The sequence below is a fragment of the Chiloscyllium plagiosum genome, chromosome 12 (genome assembly GCF_004010195.1).
Source record: "Chiloscyllium plagiosum isolate BGI_BamShark_2017 chromosome 12, ASM401019v2, whole genome shotgun sequence".
NCBI lineage: Eukaryota > Metazoa > Chordata > Chondrichthyes > Orectolobiformes > Hemiscylliidae > Chiloscyllium > Chiloscyllium plagiosum.
In genome coordinates this window covers 37,732,426-37,759,900 of record NC_057721.1, presented here as the reverse complement: position 1 = coordinate 37,759,900, position 27,475 = coordinate 37,732,426, and the positions used below count along the sequence as shown (strand labels likewise).

General features: G+C 39.1%; 1 protein-coding gene across 5 annotated transcripts in view; it reads right to left on the bottom strand.

Annotated features, from left to right (window-relative positions):
• The window catches only part of sytl5 (synaptotagmin-like 5), a 190,509-nt gene that overhangs the window by 53,529 nt on the left and 109,505 nt on the right, over positions 1-27,475 (bottom strand). For all 5 annotated transcript variants that reach the window (XM_043700827.1, XM_043700824.1, XM_043700828.1 and 2 more), the window contains exons 3-5: positions 10,067-10,282; positions 2,876-2,991; positions 195-315 (exon numbers count right to left, since the gene is read on the bottom strand). In XM_043700827.1, the coding sequence (XP_043556762.1) occupies positions 195-315; positions 2,876-2,991; positions 10,067-10,282 (453 nt within the window). The remainder of the gene's footprint in view (positions 1-194; positions 316-2,875; positions 2,992-10,066; positions 10,283-27,475) is intronic.

Genomic DNA, 27,475 nt, shown 5'->3' with positions numbered 1-27,475 from the left:
TGTAACCTGGACTCATCTCGTAAGTTCTAAGCAATTTGGCTAAAAGTACCCTGCAGCTGTACATCTCTTGCTGAGTGACACATTCTGCCTTTTCAATAAAGTCAAATAATACAATTACTTGACTGGGACAATATCTAAATACAGGATTCAATGCTGAAAGTGAACAGATCCTCAAGGCCACACTGTTAACTTACTTAATCCGTTTGAATACTTCAGGAACCACCTTTTTCTCATTTCTGGTTAATGTGGAGGTCCTTGAAGCTTCATCTGTATTTTTCTGATTTGTTTTTTCCTTTGGTTGGTCAGTCTTGTCTCCTAATTAAGAAAATTATTGTATATTTATGTTGCGCTGAAAATAATCAAAAAAAACAAAATAACATCAATAGCTTTAAGAATATTGTGTAGAGTGGGTTTTTTTTATTATATGTTATTATTGATGATATATAATCAAATCTGGTCTCCCTGCTATAGAAAGGATGTTGTGAAAGTTGAAAGGGTTCAGAACAGATCTATAAGAATGTTGCCAGGGTTGGAGGGTTTGAGCTCTTGGGAGAGGCTGAATAGGCTGGGATAATGTTCCCTGGGGTGTCCTGGCCTACTTCTTCAATGATGGTGCTGTTGGTGATGGACAGTGAAGTCCCCCACCCACAACTTTCTGTGCCCTTACTGGCTTTGTGTATTCTCCAGGTGGTTTGTCTAAGGTGCCTTTAGTTCCTGAATAGCTGGTGGCCCTCCAAATGTCAGATGCTCTTCGAGATGGGACCTTCACCCTTAAAGATACAGAAGCCTCAGTGGCAAGTAATTGTCAGCCTGTTGGTCATATGGTGTTTCTGAAAATAGTCCTGGTAGAGGTGGGCCTGGCTTACCCACCGGTGATCAATTCAACTACTATAGCCGTTAAATTCAGCCCAATATGTGCATCTACTTAACCAAATTTTAGCAAAGCATTTTATAAGGTTCCCCATGGTAGGTTCATTCAGAAAATAAGGAGGCATGGGATATAGAGAAATTTGGCTGTCTGGATACAGAATTGGCTGGCCCATAGAAGACAAAAGGTGGTAGTAGTTGGAAAGTATTCAGCCTGGAACTCAGTGACCAGTGGTGTTCTGGGGCATCTGCTCTTTGTAATTTTTTTAAATGATTTGGATGAGGAAGTGGAAGGATGGCTAAGATTGCTGATGACATGAAGGTTGGAGGAATGGTGGATAGTGTGGAGGGCTGTTGTAGGTTGCAACATGACATTACCAGGATGCAAAACTGGGCCAATAAGTGGTGAATGGAATTCAACCTGGAAAAGTGTGAAGTGATTCATTTTGGAAAGTTAAATTTGAATGCAGAATACAGGGTTAAAGGCAGGATTCTTGGCAGTGTGGAGGAATAGAAGGATCTTGGGGTTCATGTCCATACATCCCTCAAAGTTGTATGGTGTGTTGGCTTTCATTCGCTGGAGGATTGAGTTTAAGAGCTGTGAGATTACTATGCAGCTCTATAGATAACTGGTTAGACCACACTTGGAATATTGTGCTGAATATTGTGTTGACCAATATTGCATAATGGTTACCTTAATTTCGGAAGCTTTAGAGAGGGTGCAGAGGAGATTTACCAGGACGCTGCCTGGACTGGAGGACATCTTATGAAGTAAGGTTGAGAGAGCTAGGGCTTTTTTCACTGGAGCGAAGAACGATGAGAGATGACTTGATAGAAGGATACAAGATGATAAGAGGCATAGATCGAGTGGATAGCCAGAGACTTTTTCCTAAGGTGGAAATGGCTATCATGAGGGGGCATAATTTTAAGATGATTGGAGGATAGTTTTGGGGAGATGTCAGCCGTTATTTCTTTACACAGAGAGTGATGGATGTGTGGAATGCACTGCCAGTGGTAGTAGTCGAGTCCGATACACTAGGGACATTTAAGCGACTTTTGAATAGGCACATGGAAGATAGTGCAATGAAGAGTATGTATGTAAGTTTGACCTGAGAATAGGATAAAAGGACGGCACAACATCGCGCGCCAAAAGGCCTGTACTGTCCTGCACTATTCAATGTTCTGTGTTCTATGTTTAACCAAATCAGACTAATGCATGACTAATGGATGATGTAATGTCTGAACCAGAAAATATCCACTGGAATATTGAGTTTAGTGTCAAATCATGCACAGTAAATGAAATAAAGAAAAGGAAAGATTGCATTAAGCAAAACTATAAGATTTTCTTGAATATTTAAAATCTGGAAGAATGGAACTCTGCACATGTAGAAGGTAATTTTTAGAAATGTTGACATGGTTGGAGGATTTGAGCTATAGGGAGAGCTAAACAGGCTGGGGCTGTTTTCCCTGGAGCATCGGAGGCTGAGGGGTGATCTTATAGAGGTTTACAAAATTATGAGGGGCATGGATAGGATAAAAAGGCAAAGTCTTTTCCCTGGGGTCGGGGTGTATGAACTAGAGGGCATAGGTTTAGGGTGAGAGAGGAAAGATATAAAAGAGACCTAAGGGCAACCTTTTCACACAGAGGGTGGTACGTGTATGGAATGAGCTGCCAGAGGAAGTGGTGGAGGCTGGTACAATTGCAACATTTAAGAGGCATTTGGATGGGTATATGAATAGGAAGGGTTTGGAGGGATATGGGCCGGGTGCTGGCAGGTGGGACTAGATTGGGTTGGGATATCTGGTCGGCATGGACGGGTTGAACCGAAGGTCTGTTTCCATGCTGTACATCTGTATGACTCTATGACTTTATTTGACATTAATTAATGCTTACCATTGAAAATCATAAAAGTGCATGAATGCTGGAATTGATTATACCTAAACTTTTCTGCTGATTTGAATCTGTATCTGTGAAGTACAGAAAAACACCATGTCCAGTATATCTTACCGAGAGGTTTCCTGATGATTGACTGTTTGATGAGATCAGATCCCATTCCTGATGCAGGTTCAAATCGTTTTGCTCTCGCTTCAAAAAACCACTCTCCGGTGACAACCCTCAGCTCTCTGTTTAAAGAAAGAACAACATAATAGCAGCTCTACATAAAAGAAAGAACCCATAAAATTTGCTGATTTTCCATTTTAAAAATTCTTGGTGGCTTTTTGTATTAAACATTGATAACAACTAATTAACTAAATCTGGCAAATAATTAAGTGTTATTTATTGATTCAAGTTTTACTTGATACATTTTTAAAACACTGTTGTTTATAATACATGACAATATTAAAACAGATTTAATTCAAAAATATACTATAATACTGTATCTAACCTTGTTCTGTTATATTTATGATTACTTTCTTGTTTTGACAATTTATTTTTCATCTCTAACAAACTCACCCTACAAACAGCACATGAAAATATGCAATGATACATAAACTTTTTATACAAGAATATTATTAAAGGTTAGATGGCTAATAAATGTTTCTCTCAGCAGTAGGATTTCTGTTTGGAATTGGAATTGGAATTCAGTACTTCCTTCTATTAGGAGATTATTAAAATACTGCAATGAACAGATTAAATCTTACCCAATGAGCTGTAATGCATTAGTCATTAAAAGGCATTAGTAATTGTTAATCATGTTTCCAAGCAACCAATTCCTACTCATTATTTTTATGTAGACATGTTCTGTAGATCATGTACCCTAACACTCAGTTTTATACTTCACTTTTCTACATTAAATTCATTTGTAAGTTCAGTTTATTTGATATTAATTGTCCAAAAATCTTTTTGAATAATCTATATATTGTGCATATTTGCAGAATTATTATATAAAAGACGACAATGGAAAACTGAACTCATTTTTTAATGATTGCTATTTTCTCTTGAAGGGCTAAAGTAAAATTATACCTTTCACTTCATTGCCAATAAAACAATGGCATAAAATAAATAATATTGTTAAGAGAAAGAAACAGCAAAAGAGCAAAGAATTCTTAATTCAGCTCTGGATGCTATAACAACTCATCAGAGCTGCAGCCACTGATAATGTACTATACGTTTAGTATGACTTTTGACTATGCTCCTGGAGTAATGGTTAAAACATTGCCTCCTGACCTCGTGATGACAGTATAATAATGGAGTCATCCTGACAGTATTCCCTCCTCTCTCGCTCTGCCTTCTCTTCTCTACCATCTCAATCTCTTTTCTTTGACTGCTCCCTTTTATTCTCTTACCCACTGCTTCCCTTGTCTGTCCCTTATTTTCTTTCTTTCTCTCAACTCTTGTCCATTACCTGCATCAAACATTAGTCTTTCTAGTTTCAGAATACCTTTTCAAAAGTGCAAATACACACACCTTAGAAATAAATTGTTTGTGCAAAATGTTGCTTTTATCACTGACCCTCTTGATAGTGGATATGAACTTCAGTGCAATGTTTTCACACTGTTACCTCATGGTACAAATTTACAGAAAGTTAAAGACAGTTCACTCTCCTACTTCATAAGAGTTATTTTTTAAAAATCCGCACAATATTTACGATTTTCCTAAATGGATTTGATTGAGATAATGTTTCACCTCTCGAATACCGAAACATCATAGCCCCTTTATAAACTGCTTTTGTTCCCACTTTTTCTATCGGTCAACCTCTGCTGTTGCACCTCCTACTGTGCCTCATGGCATAATTGAATTCAACAGAGCAATAGCCAGGAGATACAAAGGACACCTATCTTATTCATTAGACAAATTCAGAGAGATAGCCCAAAAAGAAATCCTCAAATCAGTGCAAGTGAGAAATGGTGGACCTGGAGAAAACTAAGCAAAATATTAAAATTATTTTCCAGGTTTTTAAAAGCTTAACTGTAAAAAAACAGCAATGTTCTGAATAATGAAAAACTAACATTAAACCTGGTTGAACACAACGCATGAGTATTTTTAAAAACAGAAGCTATTTACTTAGTTTTAACCAGATTATCAAAGTACAATTAAATAAATGAGTTTAGAATTAGATGGACAAAGTATATGTTGGGAATGGAGGATATGAGATGTTGTGTACAGTGAGATTGTCCTGGATTCTCTCAGACACAGGAACTCACTCTGGTTAGAGTCACTCAACTCTTTCATGAGCTGGAATGAGAGACAGATACACATTAAAATAAAAGGGAGGGAGAGAAATCTCTGCCCAGTTTATTCAGAGGAAATCATTGGTCCATGTCAGTACAGATAAAAGGTGTTATCGTCAGGGAGTCAGCAATATGGAACTTAGGACAGGGTGAAGGGGTGGTCCTACAGATACTGTTGTTTTTCCAACAGATATATATATTTATTGCTTAAGAGAACAATGAGAAAGAGAATGCAGTGGACAACCAAAATGCATACTAAAACACCATGGCTGAGCAGGTAAATGGAGATGAGATTGTAAAAAGATTGATCCACTAACCTTGTAACAGAAGAGGGGTGAAGGAAGTAGCAAAGTATCAGGAGGAGTTCAACTAACCCAAAAGTAATTGGTCGGAGAGGCAGGTAAAAAATTAAGAGAATTGATTTCCTGTGATTATGTACAGGACTCTGTTCCAATTCAATATGTAAGAAGTCTAACATCCACTTATTGGTCTAGATAGACTCAACTGGTAATGTACAGCTTAAAGGTAACCACTTGCCGGCATAGGGTAAGGTCAGGAGGAAACACTCCTGACCTTACCCTACACATAGCTGGTACAGTACAAGGATTGAATCCCATGCTACTGGCTTTATTCTGCACCACTCTCTAATCATCTAGTCAACTGAGCTACATACGCTCTCCATATTAATAGCATGGTTTAGGATAATGAAGAAAGGCATAAATATGACAAAGTACAGGACAATGGATTTGGGAAAGCAGTTTGTTGAGAAACTAAGAATGGAATTGTAAAAATAAAATAGATCACAATATTATCACACAATGAAGCCAAACAGTAATGGGAAACATTCAAAATGAGGTTCAATGGAACTCAGGAAATAAAGCTGCTTAAAAATTAAGAAAAAAACTGAACACCAATGAGATAGCATGAATAAAAAAGAACATCATGATGTCTCTGCATGAGTTCCTCAGGGTAGTGATCTAGGCTTATCCACCGTCAGCTATTCCTCAATATCGTTCCCTCCATCATAGGATCAGAAATTGGGAGAGTTGTGGAAGATTGCACAATGTTCAACACCATTCGCACCTCCTAAGATACCGAAGCAGTCCATGTCCACATGCAGCACAACCTGGAAAATATCTAGCCTTGAGCTGATAAGTTGTTAATAGCATTTATGCCACACTAGGACCATTTCCAGCAAGAAAGAATCTAATCATTGCCACTTGACATTCATTTACATTACCATTGCTGAATCCCTTACTATCAGCATCATTGACCAGAAACTGAATCGGACCAGCCATTTAAACATGGCAGTTAAAAAGCAGGTCAATGGCTGGGAGACCTGCAGTGAGTAACATACCTCCTGATTTCCCAAAATCTCATCACCTAAAAAGCACAAGTTAGGAGCATGATGGATTGCTCATCCATCTAAAACATTCAAGACACTTGACACCATCCAGTAGAAAGCAGCCTACATAATTGTCATTTGGTCCACCGTTTTTTAACATTAACTGGCTTCACCACTGACACAAAGTGGCAATGTGAATGTCCAATCTCCTAGATACACTGCAGCATCTCGTCAAGCTTTCTTTGACTGTATCATCCAAATGCTCTATCACCTTGAAGGACAAGGACAACAGATACTCAAAAGCACCACTAATTGAAATGTACCCCTCCATGCCATGCATCATCCTCACAAGGAACTACACTACTGTGCTTTACTGTCACATTCAAAATCTGAGAACTCACTTCCTTTTCGCACTGCATCACACAAACACTGGCTGTTCAAGAAGGCAGGTCCCCAGCATTTTCTCAGGGCAATCATGGATGGGCAATAAATGCTGGTGATACCTACATACAGACTTTGTTTTTGAAAAGGGAGCAATGAGTAAGCTGGGTGTCCGTTGTATCTCTTGGTGATTGCTCTATTGAGTTCAATTATGCTGTGACAATAGTAGGAGATGTAGTAGGACAATGGACAATGGACAATGGCTACACAGTCACTAATAGACTAGAATTTTATTAAATTCAAATGTAACCATCTGTCTAATGGCAAGGAAAAGGATAGATATAGAAAAAGTTGTCAGCATGAGCATTAACAAGGAGAACATGAAGAGATTAGGAATGAAGTTAAAAAAAGTAGTTAAGAAGGTAATGAGGAACAATGAACTTCTGTTATTGAAAAACATAAAACAACATAAATGTTGTATAGCTAGATAACCAAAAAAAATGGAAAATCAGGGTTAGAACTGTGTCACTTGGAACTATTAGGATATATCCAGTGATTACAAAATAGCAGAAATATAAAATAGTTATTTTGCTTCAGATGGGGCGTCTCTGTGGTGTCATAATCTCACCAGACTAGTAATCCTCATGTTCTAGGGACAATGTTTGGATCCCACCCTGTCAGATGGTTCCATTTGAATTTAATAAAATTCTAGTCCATTAGTGACTGTGTAGCCATTGTCCATTGTCCTACTATATCTCCTACTATCCCTCACAGCATAATTGAACTCAATAGAGCAATCGCCAAGAGATACAATGGACACCCAGCTTACTCATTAAGCAAATTCAGAGAGGTAGCCCAAAAAAAAATCCCAAAATCAATACAAGTGAGAAGTGGTGGATCTGCAAAAACCCAATCAAAAGGAAAAAAACCTATTGTCCTTACCTGGTTTGGCCTAAATGTGACTCCAGGCCCACCGCAACGTGGCTGACTATTAACTGCCCCTTGAATTGGCCTGGCAAGCCTCAGGTCAAGGGCAATAAAAGTTGGCCCAGTCAGCAACCTCCTTGTTGCATGACTAAATTTTTTTAAAAATCAGGGAGATGGATCAAATGGTGGTAACATTGAAAGGTGATTTCAATGAACAGAGAAAGGAAACAAAACCTAATTAACCCTGGTACATGAGATTTCTTGTACATGGGTTAAAATATCTAGGAAAAACATCCAAGAACCTTACTATCATGTAATATCCTGTTAGAAAAAAAGTGCAATGCCTTAGATTAGTGTTGATTATATTGATATTTAAGAAGGGAGATGGCGTATATCCAGCAAGCTAGAAACCAGCTAGACAACATAATATCAGCAGTAGGAACACCAATGTAATTCTAACTAAGTAATAAATTGAAAAACATCAAGAAACCAAAAACATTACGAAATAGTTATAATTAAGTCAACATGGATTTCAAAGGTAAACTCTTGCTTTGATAACCTCATCAAATTATTTTAATAATAAAGAAGCCTTACTAAAATTAGGTTGGGCTTTGATGATAACACACCTTGAGTGCTGAGCAGGGTTTGTTTCCTTGCCGGTGGAAGGATATAATAGCCTTGGAGGTAGTGCAACAAATGTTTAGTAGACATGCTCAAGAACTGAGGAGGTGAAGAGGGATTGAGTAGATTGGGACTATAGACCATGGATGTAGGTTTGCTTGATGAGCTGGAAGATCTGGCTTCAGACGTTTCATCACCATATTAGGTAACATCATCAGTGAGCTTCCGGATGAAGCATTGGCGGTATGGCCCGCTTTTAATTTATGGGTTTAAGTTTCCTTGAGTTGGTGACGTCACTTGGTGGTGTGGTCCACATTAACGGCACAGAGGTGGAACGAGTGGAGTGTGTCAAGCTCCTGGGAGTGGTCATCAACAACAAACTTTCTTGGACTCTCCATGTGGATGCACTGGTTACAAAGGCCCAACAACGTCTCTTCTTCCTCAGGCAAATGAGAAAAGTTAACGTGATGGCGAATACCTTTGCCAAGTTTTATAGGTGTGCCATCGAGAGCATTCTGTATGGATGCATCACTATCTGATAATGGCAACTGTACCATTCAAGATCGAAGATGGTTACAGAGAGTGATGAACTCGGCCCGGACAATCACAAAGGCCAACCTCCCATCTATAGAATCCATCTACCAGACCCGCTGTCAAGGAAAGGCCACAAGCATTCTCAAAGATCCATCCCACCCTGACAATGCTTTTCTACAACCTCTACCATCAGGGAGAAGGTACAGAAGCCTGAATACATGCACTAGCCAGTTTCAAAACGGTTTCTACCCTACTGTTGGTAGAATACTGAAAGGACTCACAAACTCTTAGCATTCGCCTGTACGTATGTTGTGGTTTTTGACGCTGTTTACCTATTATTTACTTATCTATGCTACTAAACTCTGTGATCTGCTTGTATTGCTCGCAAGACAAAGCCTTTCACTGTGCCTTGATACACATGACAATAAATTCAATTGGAACATTTGTTTTTGTACTTCCTGGAAAATAATACTGACAGAATATTATAAAAGCGATGTCTCAGTGAAATTGAATTTATATTATATTTCTTTCTGTATTTTGAAGATGCAGAACAATAAATATCAAATAGTAAAACTGTTTTTGTGGTTAATTGTGTGTGCAATCATTGCATTTAAAAGTATTAAATTAGACTTAAAAGCTCTACACGGCTGACTGTATCATCTCAAACAGCTGAAAACTAAGGCTTGGCTACGTCTAATTAGTGACCAGTACAAACTTATTTATTTTTGTTTCCATTAAATTGGTAGATATTATGTGTTTTGCAGGCAATATTTTATTTTTTGTGAACATGTGTTGTAATGATGGAAATATGCAATAATGTGACAGACAAACATAAATTGAATTCATGGCACTTAACAATTTAAAGATGAAAAATACGCTCTTTTGTGTTTTTCCCATACAGATATAAAATAAGCATCTACAATTAAAGTGGCTTTTACGTTTCGTTTGAGCTTTAACGATTCTGTCATTAATTTCTACATATTGTATATAATGATAGTCATTTTGATGATAACACATACAAGATACAACTCAGTACATATTCATACGTGAGTGTTCACAGGAGGCACACTGTGACAGGGATAGCAACGTTTCATCTGATTATGATTACCTGTATCTGTGAATAAGGCAATGTCACAAAATGTCCTGAACATAAACAGCATTATAGAATTATTTGGCTTATTTTCCTGATTATTACTTGCTTTAAAATCAAATACATACGCAACTTTAGCGCACACAGTGCACTTCCAGGTCCCATCATTGGCAATAATTCTACATTCCGTACACACGCGGTCATTGCATGTCTGGCACAGGTCTCCTCTGAAGAAGATTAGGCCAAGCGTCTTCTGACATCGTTTACAGACTCGGTCACTGATTTGCTGCTTTCTTCGATTTATCGAAGAACCTCGGATTTTGATGAGCTCATTCTTTAACTTCCTGTAATAAACCAGAGTGTCCTCTCAGTAACTCATAAAATGGCAAGATTAAAGCAAGGGAAATAAAAGCCTGAGAAAACCATAGAGTCCTCTATCATCATTTAATAATGTGGCTTTACATAGAAAATGCACCGTTAAAAAAATTGTCAATGACTTTGCAGTTTAGCACTTACTAAATGTGCAAGACATGTACTGATCCATGCATATCAGGAATATTTCACATTTGAACCCTTTCCATGTTGACTTGGGTGATCTCAAAAGGGAGAGCACTGATGTTATCTAAATTGGCCCAATGCCCTCAAACTGAACAGGTTCCTGGTCACTACTAATTAATTCTATTAAAAAGTGCATGTGTGTGCTGAAAGTACCTTGTGGTTCTCCTACGATGTCCAATGGTCAAATATTGTGCAACATGTTAATATTCATGTGTGATAATTGATTATTTGCACAGGGTACAGGAGGTACGGGTGGGTGCATGAGTGATGCTTATGCTAATGGTATCATGAAAAGAACAAAGCAAAAAAGGAAGAGAAGACTTGGAATATGACAGCCATTTTGTCCCTAGTATATTTGGGAAATTGGAGAGAACAATAGTGGACATCAACTCAAAAAAGGCTTATGTTATAGAGCTAAAGCATTTACCCAATAATGGAGTTTGCACTTTAGAAATGCCACAGATTTGAAATGGGATGATGAACAATAGTAAACTTTAATGCTTTGGGGAAATGTAGAGTTGTCAGTTTTCAAATAATTATTCTTTGACCTCAAAGTATTTTAAAATGAACCAATGGCTTAGAGTAATGCAGAAATAATAAGTTTTATAGAATAAAAAAGTACATGTGCCTTTTGAGCAGTCTCATTGACTGATAGTAATCAAATGTACGTTATGCTTCTATTCGCTTCCAGACATGAAATTGTAAACATATGACCAACCTGATTTTTTAAAAAAAATTGCTAACACCGACTGAGTGAGACAAGAATTTGGTGTCCTTGTTTTTAGATACAACAGCTTATGGGAGTGTTTCATCCTCATCATTGTTCATTTCTTTTGAATGCTGAGGTTGCTCTGCACAAACAGTATGACTAACATAGCGCAGTTGCTGCTGATCCATGGTCACTGCTGATTATTCATCTCTGATAACCATGTGACGGATAAAGGCACAACATGAAAGGTGGCAATGATGATTTGGACATTTCTTGAGATTAAAAAAATCTGACAAATATCAAACCAGGTTTTTTTTTTGCCCTGTTCATTGTGTCAAGAAACTGACCAGCCTCTCAACCAAATTGAGTTTTTTAAACATTTCTACAGCCTTGAAGTCATATGATTAATTAATGCTGGTGAACTATATTGTGACCAGTTGTGCTAAAATGATTTAATGTAGAAGGGTTTAAATTTTATCAGGCTGGAGCAGACATACAAAACTCGGCTTTATATACAAATGTATCATGACGATAAAGAAACATAGGTTACTCAATAAACATCTTATTTAGGCATATTGGAAAATCTCCATCCTTGCAGCAAAACAAAAATTGTCACTTTGAAGAACAACAGCTGGTAGACTATGTGATTATCTCTTACGGAATAGGATGTAATATCATGGTCTACTGGTTGGAGACTCTTTTGAGTCTAATCAATTTGGTGCTGCAAACAAATTGCTACTCTCATGGTGTGTTGCAATGGCTCACCAGCAGAGATAACTTCTGCTCTTAAGTCTAAGTTGTCTATAGTTTCATTAGAATAAGTCAAGCAAGTTATGGATGCCAATAAATGCCTTGACATAGCTCACCTCTCATAATCTGCATCTTTTAGCCTTATAAGGTCAAGGAAGTTAGTGGAAGCTGCTATAAAGTTGTGTGTATGGTGGTGGGGAGAGAGGAGGATGTGGTGTCTCTGGGTGGTGAGGGTGAACAGCTCACAGTTGCTCTGTACAACCAGAGGAGCGCTGCTGTATCCTCCAGCTCTAGAAAATGCAAAACACTTTCCACTTAATTGAGTCAATTCTAAATCGCATCCATCGGTCTCTGGTTAAGAAAGCTTGAGTCTGTTAGTGCTTATACACTACAAATACCAATTAGCAGCGAAACAATTTGTGCGTCCAGGTCGAAACAAGTGCAGAAACCTAATTTCTGGCAGTTTCTAGTACTGTCTTAAATGCCCTTTGTTAGCAGTGGCCTAAAATCCCAAGTAGAATAGACCCTCTGACCTGCTAAATTAGTTATCACTCTACGATAATTATTTTCAGTTTTAAAATAATCTAAGAAATAAATAGCAGATATTTAAACATCAAAAGATGTCTGGATGGAATTTTCTCATGACCAAAATAAAATTGATTTCTATTGAGCATGGTTTTATGGTCTTGTTATGGCTATTAAAATTGGAAGAGAAATTTGAATACCTCATTTTAATCAATATAACTACACCACAAGATGTCACACTTCTTGAATGAAATACAAACATTGCTGTATACAGAATAATTTAATAAAGTAGTTATGAACACGTTATCTGTGCATCTCGTGCCCTCTTAGAAACTAGATATTCGCGTCAATGTGTAGGGTTGTCCTCCTGTTCCAATTAAAAATGCTAAACATTGAAATTTATCAAATAATAGCCACCAATTAAAAACTCTCTTTAATAAACAATGTGTCTAACAATAGACTTTCCCTGCAAAACCCTCATTTCTGAAGTTAAGAAGGAATGTAGTTAGTTTCTCAGCTCAGAGTCAACTTGGTCAATGTAAATAAGACAACACTAGTACAATTCTTGTCCGCATATTTTCTCCTTCTTGAGTTCTCTGACCAAATCAGGTCTAACCCACAGCACTCTGATCTCCACCACAGTAAGGAGGCAGAATCTGAATCCTCGGCAGGCATTGAACTTTCCTTACGCCAACCATCCAAATAATCTGCCCCCCTTCAATGGCTCATAGTTGCAAATGAAGTGTATGGGATTTGGTGTTATGTACTGACATGGACAGAGAACCGGATTGACAGACAGAAAACAAACAGCTGGAATAAATAAGTCTTAGAATAAGACATGGCAGCCAGTGACTAACAGGCTATCGTAGGGCCCAGTGCTTGGACTCCAGCTATTCGCAATCCTCTGTTTCTGTAAAATCACAAATTCGCCTATCTGTACCATAAAACAAGTAACAATAAACTTCAACATCTCGAGGCAAAACTCACATATTCAGGCTTTTTAATGCACTTTTAAATGAGCTCTGCACTTGCAAATTTTATCATTTGTGGGGGTTCTCAGGAATGGAACCCTTGTGGAAATGGATGAATGGCTGTATTAATGACTTAGACAAGGTAAGTAAATGGAATATCTCCAAGTTACTAAGACACAAAAGTGGGTAAGTACTGAGGGTAGGGTGCAGAAATGCTTGTGCGATTTGGACAAGTCTAGTGAGTGGGCAAAGGCATGGCAGATGAAGTGTAACAAATGTGAGGTTATCCACTTTGATTGCAAAAGGCAGATTATTATCTGAATGGTCACAGATTGGGAAATTGGGAAGTGCAATAAGACCTGGGTGTCCTTTATGTCAATCGCTGAAAACACACATGCAGATTCCATGTGCGGAGAAGATGGCAAATTATCTCATGGCCTTCAGAGTGTGAGGATTCCAATTTTAGAGAAACGATGTCTTGCTGCAATTGTATAGGGCCTTGGTAAGACCATACCTGGAGTATTGTGTGTCGTTTTGGTCTTCTTATCTGAGGTCAGATGTTCTTGCTCCAAAGGGAATGCATTGAAGGTTTACCAGAGTGGTTTCTGGGTTGGTAGGACTGATACATAAAGAAAGACTGGATCGGTTAGGACAGCATTCACTGGAGTTTAGAAGAATAAAGGGGGATTTCATAGTAACCTATAAAATTCTAAAAAGACTAGACAGAGTAAGTACAGGAAGGATGTTCCCAATAACCAGGAAGTCAAGAACCAGGATCACAGTTTAAGGATATGGGATAGGCCAGTGAGGACTGAGATAAGGAGAAATTTCTTAGCCATAGAGTGGTTAATCTGTGGAATTCTCTGACACAGAATGAGGTTAAGACTAAAATATTGAATGTATTCAAGAAGGATGCCTTTTTTTTGTTCATTTGTGGACATTACTGACTAAGCCAACACTTATTGCCTATCCCTAATTGGGCTCCCAATTTAAGAATCAACCACAATGCTGTGGATCCGGAGTCACACGCATCCCAGATCAGATAAGGATAGCAATTTCCTTTCCCTAAAGGACACTAGTGAACCAGATGGGTTTTACTGACAATTAGCAGTGGTTTCATGGTCATTATTAGACGTTAATCCTAAATATTTATTGAATTTGAATTCCACCATCTGCAACAATGGGATTCAAACTTGGGTCCCCAGAACATTACCTGGGTCTCTATATTAATTGTTTAGCAAAAATACCACTCGGCCATTGCCTCCCCAGCTAGATATTGTTTTTTGGTGCTAAAGGGATCAAAGGATATGGGGAGAAAATGGGAACTAGGTACGACATTGGATAATCAACCATGATCATAGTGGGACAGGCTTGAAGGGCTGAATAGCCTACCCCTGCTACTATTTTCTATGCTTCTATGCATGTTGTAGCCTGAAGGAATGGATAGTAGTGATAAAGACTCCAATTTCTTCCTATCACATGAATGACCAGAAATCTCTCCCAGTCTTATCAATTGCCACTGTAATGTATCAGAAAGGTTTCCAAGTTGATGTTAAATCTATTTGACCTTATTATGAATATGCCAGCCTTGGCCATCAGGTTCTCATATGGAACCTGAACCCAGAGGTTTTGGCGTACAGACAGGGATGTTACTCCTGCATCATAAGACCTTCTTTTGTATGCACTACTTTTTCATATCATCCCAACAGTGAGGTAATGTTGAATTTTAGTATTAGTTATTTGTAAAATTTTTAATTACTCAGATAATGTATGATTTCATTTTAAAAGTCATAATAATTGGAAATAACCATTAAGCAACTATAAAAAGTTCAAATATTTATTTGCCAGCAAACTGAGTGATTTAATTACCACTGACTGCTCTCAAAGTATACAGGTTATAAACTAAATGACTAATAGGTGAATCATTAACTACAAGGTACAATTAACTTAATCTGCACTCACATTGCTTAGACAAAACACATGCTCATTTCCTGGGGATTCAGTGATCCTACAATGCCAAGTCTCTCTTCTCTTTATGCATTTGCATTCATTGTTTTGGCCACATTACACAGAATAGTGATCAAACAAAACGCATCTCAAATATTTTGCATCTAGAGATCTTTTCTAGTAGTTATTAACATAATAACTTGCTTCTCCCTTGGCAGATTCCTCATCGACAAAGATATCACTCCAATATTGCTGGCTGACAAAAGGCAGGATCTACTCTTATTTTCATCCTTTCTCTGTAGAACTGGGAAACAACAAATTCATGTGCGATAGTATAGTTGTGAGGTTTTTAGATTACTTACAGTTTGGAAACAGGCCCTTCGGCCCAACAAGTCCACACCGCCCCGCCGAAGCGCAACCCACCCATACCTCTACACATCTACCTCTTACCTAACACTACGGGCAATTTAGCATGGCCAATTCACCTGACCTGCACATCTTTGGACTGTGGGAGGAAACCGGAGCACCCAGAGGAAATCCACGCAGACACAGGGAGAATGTACAAACTCCACACAGTCAGTCGCCTGAGGCGGGAATTGAACCCAGGTCTCTGGCGCTGTGAGGCAGCAGTGCTAACCACTGTGCCACCATGCCACCCACAGGTTTCTCTGAATCTGAGAAACTCATTGTGTCTCTTAAATCACATGGCACAGGTTAACAACAAGGAAGGAGAAAATAATATCTTGAAAGAGAAATGAATATAAAATACTAAGGAACTCTGACTGTCCAAACTGAAGCAGGTAGAATTTTACAGGAGAAGTACATCATTTAACTCAACTGGTTAAGACAGTTTTTATGTTCTATCTAAGTCTTTTCAACAATTAGTTCATTAACAATATCGTCATCACTCTTTGACATTCAATGGCATTTTATCATCACTGAATGCTCCAAAATCAACAGCTCCAGTTTACCATTGACCATTAACTGAACTGAACCAGCCATATAAATATTATCACTGCAAGAATAGGCTAAAGGCTGGGAAGTATGAGTTCACTGACCTTCTAGATTTTTAATTACTGAGATGATGTATGATTCCACCTTCTGACTCCTCAAAACCAGTCTATAAGGCCTGAGACAGGATTATTATGGAACACCTTCCACTTGCCTGAATGAGTGTAACTTTAACAACACTCTGGGATCTGGGACAATGAAGCCTCCATGGTTGGCACCCCATTTATCACCTCCAACATTCCATCCCTTCAGCACTGACATACAGTGGCAGCAGTATGTACCATCTACATGAAGCGGTGCGGCAAGTCTCCAAGGCTGCTTTGACAACACCCTTAACCTCTACCACTTGGAAGAAAAATATAGAAGCAGATGACCAGAAACACAAGCACAAATTTCCTATAAGACATACACCACCCTGATTCAGAATTCCATCAATGTTCCTTAATTTTTGTTGGATCAAAATCCTGAAACTGCTTTCAAAACATACTGTGAGTATATTGTCCTCATGGACTGTAGGAGTTCAAAGAAGATGACATCACCACCACCTTCAAGGGCAATTGGGAATGGGCAATAAATCCTAGTCTAGCCAGTAGCACATTCTGTGAATAAATATATTATTTAAATAAAGTGACTCTACATAAAACAGTATAAGAAGATTTAGGCTGAAAAATTTCAAATAATGTTCACTCTAAAATTTGACAGCAGCATTTGAATGATGACGGAAAGTACTAGTCAGATCTGGTTCTGAAATGCAAAGCCAAGATGTGAACTAGCAGCCCATTGTATTTTCTCTGGTGAAGAATGTTGGCTCTTTATCTTTTTGTTGATTTATTGGACAGTAGAGTTGTAGAATAGACCAACACATGCTATTTTACTTGATCCTAAAAGACATTTCCTTCACACTCTGCAGCATCTGTGTCTTTCTCATCTGTCATACCAAAATCAATACCTTTTTTTCTTTTCATTGATTCTTCTTCAGGTTTTAAATATTGCTCAATTTGTAGATTCAGTAATGCTCCAGCATTATCTGCCAAGAAGATAAAATATGTTCCTCGGCAATATAAAAAAGAACATTTGCAAATGTCATTTGTACATCATCATTGGCTAACATCAGGTCCCTTTGTACAGTCTTGCATCATGACAATGTAATAAGTCCCGATGTGTTTGATGGTTGATAAGTGAGTGCAATGAATCATCACGTTGCCATGCAATGGAATTGACATCAACTTCCACAGAAAACTTGATGTTATTTTGACCAGTTAGTTTTCTTTTCAGGCTGATAAGCAACAACATTGTGAGAAAATAGCAATAAATTGTTTTGTTACTGAGCAAGGCTTTTTATAGGAAGTATCGACATCGAAAGACTTGTGGAACAAAGTTTCCTGCATCTTCTCCTAAATAAGACTTTTGAAAGAAGTATGTTCCCTAACTGATAATCCTTTTACTGTTCTACAAATTGCACAGCATAAATTACATTGTATATTTGAAGGAAAAAAAAGGTGGCAAGTATCTTACCAATTATTGGGATCTTGGAAATTAAATACTTCTATTTAAATACCACCACTTGCAAATTGCTCTCCAAGCCAACTACCATCCTGATCTGGAATGATATCACTGTTCCTGTGCTGTTGCTGTGACAAAATCCTGGAATTCCTTCCTAACACCACCATGGGTCTACCTACACCAACTGGACTACAGCAGTTCAAGAAGGTAGCTTACCAACACCTTTTCAAGGGAAATAAAGGATGGGAAATAAATGTTTGTCCAGTTAGTGATGCATACATCCATGATGATTTAAAAATCTTATCAAAAAAAAAGAAACAATCCTACTCTAAGTTAAAGGATTAGTACTCCATGGAATACATAGTGCTCTATGAAGTTTTGATATAGCAGTATAACTAGATATATCAAGACAAATGACTTTGTTCTTTGCAGAGAGATTGAACACATATGCATACAGTGCCTATTTCAACTAATCAAAGACATTTTCTAATTCTTTCAGCAGGACAGTATGTTGACCAGAGTTAACCTGCCTGATTTAAATTTAAACAGGGTTAAAAGTTAATTGTCAATTGTCATTTAACTGGTGCATCCTCCAGCACCTCTATCAATGTCCACTTGCCAACCAATCAGCATGCTTTTCCCATACTGTATAAAAATGTTGTTTCTCTTTGCAATGGCATTCAAACAAAACAGTGCAAATGTATCTTGTTGAACATTACTCTGAAAATACTGGACAGCAGCCATTGATGTATTTTTTTTCTGGATGGGATCGGAAACACCACTTAGAGCTTCCTGCCCATCGATGTTCTAATGGTGCAATGGTAAAGAACTGCAATTTCACAGTGCAGGAAGAAAATCTTCAGACTTATTCAACAGTGCTTTAATAGTTTACCATTGCTACCAACAATGTGCATGAAAAATCAAATAGATATTTTTGAGATTCATGTTTTTCATTCAGTACCAGACCCTATTTATGTGGATGGGAGTCAGAGCAAGGCTGAACAGCACAGGAAAACTTCTAATACTGGAAGGGACATTTGAAGTTTGGATAAATTACATGAAAGTTTATAAGAGCCATGGGATTCCTACAATTACATGACCTGAGGGTTTGTTTACATGGAAGGATGAAAACAAACTCAAAACTGGGCATTTTAGAGAGTTTTCTGAGACTGCTTACAATGTCATGATTGGATAGTGGGCAGCAAATTAAGGATTGGAGGTTGGACTGCCTGTCCAAATGAAAGGCAAGTCAATGGTGAGCTGATAGACCAGGAAGAAACATGCTACCAGTGGGCTACATTGCCTAATTGTGGGGAGTGTGGCCATCACTCAGGAATTCCTAGCTAATCTAACTGGCCAGCGTTTCCAACCCTCCCGACAGTGCCAAAGCTCAGTTTTGGGTGATGGGAGGTCTGCAGGCAGAACTCTCATCATGGATGCCCTGAGAAGGGAAATCCGAGTTTTGGAATAAGGGATCATGAAGCACGGAGAGGGCAAAGAGGGCATTGATAGCCAGGTTTTATCAGGCAGAAGTGTAAAAGGTGTAGGGCAGAGGTGCACCTCAGTGCACACAGTGTACACCTGAATATGGTTGAAACTGCTTTACCGTTTCTTTTTTTGTGCTGCCATACAGTCGCCACATGTAATAACACAACCCTCTGATCTGGACTGCAGCGTCTGCTCAGTGTGCTGTTAAAATTGAATTTTTATCCTTTTTAAGATATGGTCACCAGTGCTATAGTTTTGGCTTGGTTCTCTGACTTGAAGCCTGTGATCTGTCAGTCAGGGTTTTCACTACATTCCACAATGCTAATGTGGTGCAATTTTTACAATCTATTTTCCAACTCTCACTGACTCCACTTGTTTATGAAGCAGTTTCAACTGATTCTCATTATGTTCAGCAGTTTCAGATCTCACAGAATATTCCTTAAAATTAATGAACTTGAAGGCACAGATAGTCATGTTGGAACATGATATCATAGCTATGATTGAAACCTGTCTGAAAGATGGGCAGGATTGGCAGCTCAACATTCTTTGATATAGGGTATTCAGACAGAATATAACAGGGCATGGTTACAATATTGATTAAGGAAATAATTACAGTGAAGAGGGGTGTTATCTTGGAAGAGGCAGCTGAGGAAATTTGGCATGACGGTGAATACCCTTGCCAACCTGTATAGGTGCGCCATCGAGAGTATTCTGTCTGGATGTATCACTACCTGGTATGGCAACTGTACCATTCAAGATCGGAGATGGTTACAGAGACTGGTGAACTCGGCCCGGACAATCACAAAGGCCAACCTCCCATCTACAGAATCCATCTACCAGGCTCGTTGTCAAGGAAAGGCCACCAGCATTTTCAAAGATCCATCCCAACCTGGCAATGTTTTTCTACAACCTCAACCATCAGGGAGAAGGTACTGAAGCCTGAACACGCACCAGCCATATTTGAAATGGTTTCCACACTACTGTTGTTAGAATACTGAATGGACTCACAAAATCTTAACGTTCGCCTGTACCTGTGTTTTTGTTTTTGCTGCTGTTTACATATTATTTACTTATCAATGCTACTTAACTATGTGACCTGCCTGTATTGCTCTCAAGATAAAGCTTTTCACTGTGCTTCGGTTCACATGACAATAAATTCAATTCAATTCAATTCAATGAGGACATATTAGTAGAAACACAAAACGGCAAACAAGGTGTTGGGTGTGTACTATAGGCTTCCAAATATTCAGGGAGAGATACTGGATCAAATATGTAATCAAATCGCAGAGAAATGTTGTAATAGTGATGCTGTGATAGGGAATTTTAATTATCTAAATATTATCTGGGATAGTTTTATGTGCAAGGTAGAGAGGAACCAAATTGCATCCAGAAGAACTTCTTTAACCATCATTTAACCAGTAGAGAACCTACCAAATGTCAGGGCAGTTCGGGACCTAATATTCAGAAAACAGCCCAGGCAGGGTGAAGGACTAGCAATCAGGTCGCATTTTGGAGATAGTGGCCACAGTTCAGTTAGATTTAAAATGATAAGCTAGGCTAGTGTTTCAAAGTCGAAAGCATATTTGGTCACTTTAAGTTAGAAAATGCTTTTCTGAATTTAAAGTACAGCCACAGCTGCCAGCTAAGGGTCAGACTGTTCCAAATGTAACACTTGGCTGTTAAATGGATACCTGAGTTTTGGTTGTTGTTTTAACAACAATTCAAATTTAAACAATTAGTTTAAATTATGTCCAGGATACCAGAAGCCAATGAAATTTAAATTTTATTGTTTTGACAACTGGAAACCAATCAAATTGTAAGAATTTAATGTGTCATAGGGGGTATATAAACCCGAGCATTTTGAAAATTAGACAGACTGCAACTGCCATCGAACAGCAAGCAACTGCTGTACAGCCAGAGAGCTAACTACCCATCAAACATCTTGCTCTGAAAGAAATTAGGAAACATTCTCTACCAAAGGTACCTTTTCATGTAAAACATATTCGCAGTAAAATGAAAGAAGACGACCCAGGGAGATCAGTAGTTGGAAGAGTGAAACACCAAAGATGACAGAGACTGTGTGGTCTTGTGATTAAGTTAATGTAACGTTTAATAAGTGTCTTATTGGGACAACATGTTATTTTTTATCGACTTGGGGCTCAGATAGTAAGTAGTTAAAAAGGAAGGGCTCTGGATTTGTGAGTAGCTTTTGTTTTAGTATGTTGCTACTTACTGAGGAGTTAGTCTTAAACTGCAGGACAATATCAAAGGACCTGTCAGGTGGACAGAGCCATGGCAAATAGATTTCAATCTGAAAAAAAGTGAGGTAATGAACCTGGAGAGGGCCAACAAGGCAATGGATCACATTGTGAATTGTAGGACCAAGGAAAATATTGAGGAGCAGAAAGAGTTTGGCGTACATGTCCACAGTTCCCTGAAGGTAGTGGGCCAGGCAGATAAAGTGCGTATAAAGGCTTATGGTGTACTTGGTTTTGTTAGCTGAGACACTGAATACAAGAGCAGGGGGATTATGCTGGAATTGCATGAGATGCTAATTAGGCCACAGCTGGAGTACTGTGTGCTGTTCTAGTCACTACAGCATAGAAAGAATGTGATAGCGTTAGATAAGATGCAGAGGAGATTCACCAAGATGTTGCCTGGGCTGTTCCACTGGCCAGCACATTGCTTTAGTTTTCTTTCACTGGATGTTTCCACTGGTTGATGGAAGCAACCGCCTTGGCTTCAAATTGTCTGTAACTCACTCCCATTATAGTTGTTTAATCAAAGCCTGCCATGTGTGTCACATTACTGCTAGGCAGCAGAGAATAAAATCTTTATCTTATCCTATATCCTACTGCCCAATAATACTAGCTCATTTCACAAGTACATCATTAGATCCAGGTACTGTTATTTCTGCAGCTAACTACCTTGTCAAATAATTTGAGGTGTTTTATTATCTTAAAGTCCCTATATAGATCCTAGTTGTGGTTATTGTTGAGAGAACAACCAGCTCCTGCAAAATCTTGTACACATTGTTTCATTTGTTGGCATGGGCCTTTTACAATTTAAAAACAGCAACATTACTTTCTTCTTGTCCAATGTTCCTACGATGATAATGATGATTAAAAGTGATACATGTCGATGTTTTCTCAAAGCATCTTACTTAGTCACAACCACCCAATGAAAGTGTCGTTGATCAGACCTAACCCCCACAAAATATATTGAGAAGATACCTTTAAAATAAGAAATCTTAGAGAATAGGTTGAGTATAAGGTGTTGCATTCCAGATGCAATTTGATTTGTCAAACTACTTAATTTTAAGCAAAACACACTATTTTTACACTACAGTTAAAATACAGACAAGATAAAAAATAAAGAATTGCCTTAATTGTGACTCTACTTAAATGCTTAACAAAATAACATAGCTATTAATTACTTCTAATTAACTGTTCCAATATAGTAACATCCCATAAACACATCTGTGGCAAAGGCAAATTCAGTAAAACAGATTGTCTCACATGCAATTCCAGCAGCAGGAAGAGAACCCCAGCTTTTAGCTGCAACAGAGAGAGGAATAAGAGCTTCCACAACCAGCTTTAACAGCAGAAAGTTAAAAGTAAAAATCCTGGTTCTGTGGGAGCTTGACTCCACCCATTCAGGCTGCTTCTATTGTTTCAACTTTAATAAAATACACAAGACTTCATACATTATTTACTTTATTGGCTTTGAGCAGACTGCTCTGTAGCTCTGTCTCAAACTTCCTTCAATAAAAAAATCAGGACAGGGGATCCAAGATGGCGGTGACCTAGGAAGATAACGTTGCAGAGGTCCGCACCACAGTGCAAGTGGGATGAAGTTTTAACCTGCCCTACCAGGACCACTGCGATATCCTGGGACTCTGGAAAAGTCGTGGAGTCACACTTAACTGCCAGAGAGCAACTTATCTCAGTTGTTGCTGTCCAGGGATGCCAAAAAAGAGAGCAGGTATGTCAGAGGCCAGGCCCGTGGCCCAGCCTGCAGATCCTCGGACTCTATTTCCTACCAGGTCCTGGTAAGGGAGCTCGTGAAATCTCACGAGATGTTGGGCTAGCAGATAGAGGAGATGCTGGCCACGATCTATATCATGCGGCAGAAGCATGAACAGCAGCTGGGAAACCTGGAAAAGATGAGGTAGAACGCAGGGTCACAGTGATACTAATTCCTCCAAAGATAGGATCGAGGCCCTGGAAATGCAGGCCCGTTATTTGCTTGACCAGGTTGTCGATCTCGAGAACAGGGGGTGGAGAAAAAATATTCAGATCGTTGGTCTGCTGGAGGATAAGCAAGGAGAGGGACTGGTGAAATTTATTGAGGACTGGTTGCCAAAATTCCTTAACTTTGAGGCTGGTATGTGAAGCTTGAAGATTGAGAGGGCTTACTGGGTCCTGTCTTGATGCGGTTTCATCACTATAGAGATAAGGAGAGAATTGTGGAACCTTCCAGAATCCAAGAGAAGGATCCAAAGGCCCTTGTTTACGAGGGCTCTAAGATCATGTTCTTCCAGGACTTCTCAGCGGTGGTGATCCAGAAAAGAAAATTCTACGACGGCATTAAGAAAAGACTAGGGAGCTTGGGATCCAGTACTCTCTGAGGTATCTGGCGGGGCTTCAGATCACCTTAGATGGACCTATACATCTATTTGACACGTCGGAGAAGGCAAGAGACTTTGTGGGCAAATTAACTTAATCTGAACAATTTAGCATGTACAAATAGTAGTGTTCTTTGGGTATGTCTCTATTTTTCTTCAAAAGAAAAGAGGAAGTCCGGTCCGGGCTTTCTTGTCTTTTTTTTAATTGTTAATAATCTGGTCCCAATTGGAAGTGGTTGGGACGTGTACTTTCAATTCCTGTGTTAAGTTATACCAAAGGATGGGTGTGATACTTAAATTTCTATTTCAAAATTTCTTTGTTCGCATTGTTATTTCATGGTGTAATTTCTTTCTTTTCTGCTTGAGTTTGTAGTGCTGCTCTACTCAGGAGGAGAGAAAATGGCTGGGATGGCTAGATGCCTACTTACAGGTAGTTTATGCCCAGTTTAGGTATTTAAATGCACTGGCTGAAATACTGGCAGTGTGATGGGAAGTTGGGCTTTGGGATGTCTAGATGCTCCCTTTGGGCAGGGGGTGAGTTCCCCTGTTCAGGGCCATTGGCACTTTATATGTTGGTTTGTTCTTTGATTGTTGTTGTATATAGTCTTTGATAGCTTTGTAGGTTTGTTAACTGTAGTGGTTTTAGTTTATGTAGTTTTTATGTGCGATGGATCTTGCAACACTAAAGCTCAGCGATTTGAAATTTGAGTTCCTCCTCTCTGGAATCTAAATGTTACGACAGAAGGTTATGGCTAATGACTTGATTAAATGGTGTACCTGGAACATCAAGGTAGAGTTACTCACTAATTAGGAGGAAAAACATACTTCTTGAGTCTTAGAGAGGAAAAGGTGGATATTGATTTATTACAGGAGACACTTGGATGGTAGGGAGCAATTGAAATTACAGCAGAATGGCTTTGATCAGATTTACTATTCATCTTTTAGTTCCAGAAGTAGTGAGTGGCTATATTGGTTAGGAGGAATCTTCCATTTAAGTTACTAGATGCACGTGGGAGACTTGTAATCCTCAAAGCCCTGATAAACGGGGAAGAATATGGTGTTTTAAATATTTACTGCTCTCCCGTCCATCCCCTCATATTTCTGGTAAACGTGTTCTCTAAACTGATCAGTCTCGAGTCCCAGGATATCATTATAGGGGGAGATTTTAACTGTCTTGTGGACCCCACAGTAGACAGGTTGCCCAAAGGCCCCCCGATACCCTCTGTACAAACTAAACAATTAGTGGATCTGTGTGTGGTGTTCGGGTTAGTTCACGTCTGGAGGCGTCTCCACCCCACAGGCAGGGATTTTATGTTTTCTTCGAATCCACACAGATGTTACACCAGGATTGATTTTTTTCTGACCCCCATGGCAATCCTGGACTTGGTGGCATCTTGTACGATTGGTAATATTACCATCTGCAATCATGCTCCAGTGTACCTGTTGGCTCAGATTAAGGACGATATAGTGGGCCCGAGACAGTGGCGAATGGATCCCTTTATCCTTACGGATAATAACTTTGTGCAGTACTTCTCAAAGGAATTTAGGGCGTTCCTAGACATTAATTCAGGCTTGGTTAGTAACCTGTCCATCCTTTGGGAAACTGCCAAAGCCTATGTCAGGGGTTAGTTATTTCCTACTGTGCCCGTAGGAAGCGGCAACGTCTTCTCGAAGCACGGTTGAAGGCAGCCAAGACGGTTTACTCTGACAGACCCTCGTCGGTCAAGCTACTGAGGATTACAGAGCTGTGGCCTGCATTGAATTCCGTGCTCACACATACAGCAAAAAAGGAACTTACTTTCACAAAACAAAGATTATATGAGCACGGTGACAAACCAGGCAAGTGTACCTAGTGTATTTTGCCAGGAAAAGGAGTGCCCCTCAAGCCATTACGTCAATTAGGGAAGGGTCTGGGAACCTAACATGTGATTACAAAAAGATGAATGTGGCATTCCAGAGATTTTACTCTGAATTATAGCAATCTGAGGGTTGTAAGGAGGGGCAGGCCAAGATGAAGTCCCTTTTCAAGGATTTGGAGCTCCCGGGTGGGACCCCCGAACAAGAGTCTTTTCTCAATGCCCCCTTATCAGAGCAAGAGGTGCAGGAAACTGTGAAGCAGCTTCAGAGTTGAAAGGCGCATGGTCCTTCCTGGCGAATTTTATAAGGAATTTTTAAGCACATTGTCAGGCCCGATGCTCAACATGTTCAATGACTCATACAACCATGATTGTCTCCTGCCATCTCAGAGAGGCTAAAATTTAATTTATTCTTAAAAAGGGGAAGGTCCCGGAGGACTGTGCTTCGTACAGGTCCATTTCACTCTTAAATGTTGACTTCAAAAACCTCTCTGAAACTCTTGCGTTATGGCTGGAAGCTATGTTACCTTCTATTGTTAAAGAGGACCAGACAGGCTTCATAAAGGACCGCAGATCCTCCAATAATGTTAGGAGGCTGCTTAATGTAATTCAAGCGTGTCAACAACAGTCAATACAGGGATTGGTGATTTCTCTAGATGCAGATAAGGCATTTGAGCGGGTTGAGTTGCCGGACCTTTTTTATACTGCAGAGCGGTTTGGCTTAGGTGAAGCTTTTATAAGAACTGTTATAAGGTTCTCTACGGTGACCGTCTTGCTATGGTCACCACCAATGGGGTACGATCCAGCAGTTTTAGCATTTTTAGGGGCAGCCGACAGGGCTGTCCCCTTTCACTACTGCTTTTTACTTTGGTGATCAAACCAATGGTGGAGGCCATTTGTAGGGATCCCAAGAAATCAGCTCCAGGAGTGGAGTCAAAATTACATAAGATTTTGTTGTACACAGACAATGTCCTCATTGTTTTTGTCAAATCCAGCAGTGCCTCACCTGATACAATGCATCAGCTCGTTTGGTGCCTTTTCCGGGTACAAGATTAATTTTGCAAAATCAGAGGCTATGCCTATGTGTGGTCTTATGAAGGTGCTAGGTCTTGAAGGCAAATCTCAATTCCTATTTAAGTGGTCACAGAGGGGGGGTTTATGTGTTTGGGCCTATTCATCACTCCAGTTTTGATCGGTTGTTTAAAACTAATTTTGTTCAATTATTCGACAAAATCAAACAAGACCTTCAAAGATGGGAGGGCACATGGTTAGGTCGAATAGATGTTCTTAAGATGAATATTCTCCCCCGTTTGTTGTACCTTATACAGACGCTCCCCCTGATTTTCAATAAGCAAACGTTCAGGAGACTGAACAGCTGGTTCAGCTCCTTTATTTGGCATCATAAACGCCCCCTTATTAAGTTACTTAAATTACAATTAAAACTATCAACTAAGCTCATTTTTATCTTATGTGGGTGTTTGGGCTTATGGGGACACTCTTTCAATATGGTTAGGTATGGAAACCTCTCAGGCAAAGTGTCCCCTTCCTGTTTGCTGTTTTTGGACAAAATGAGGACAGTTAAAGAATATTGC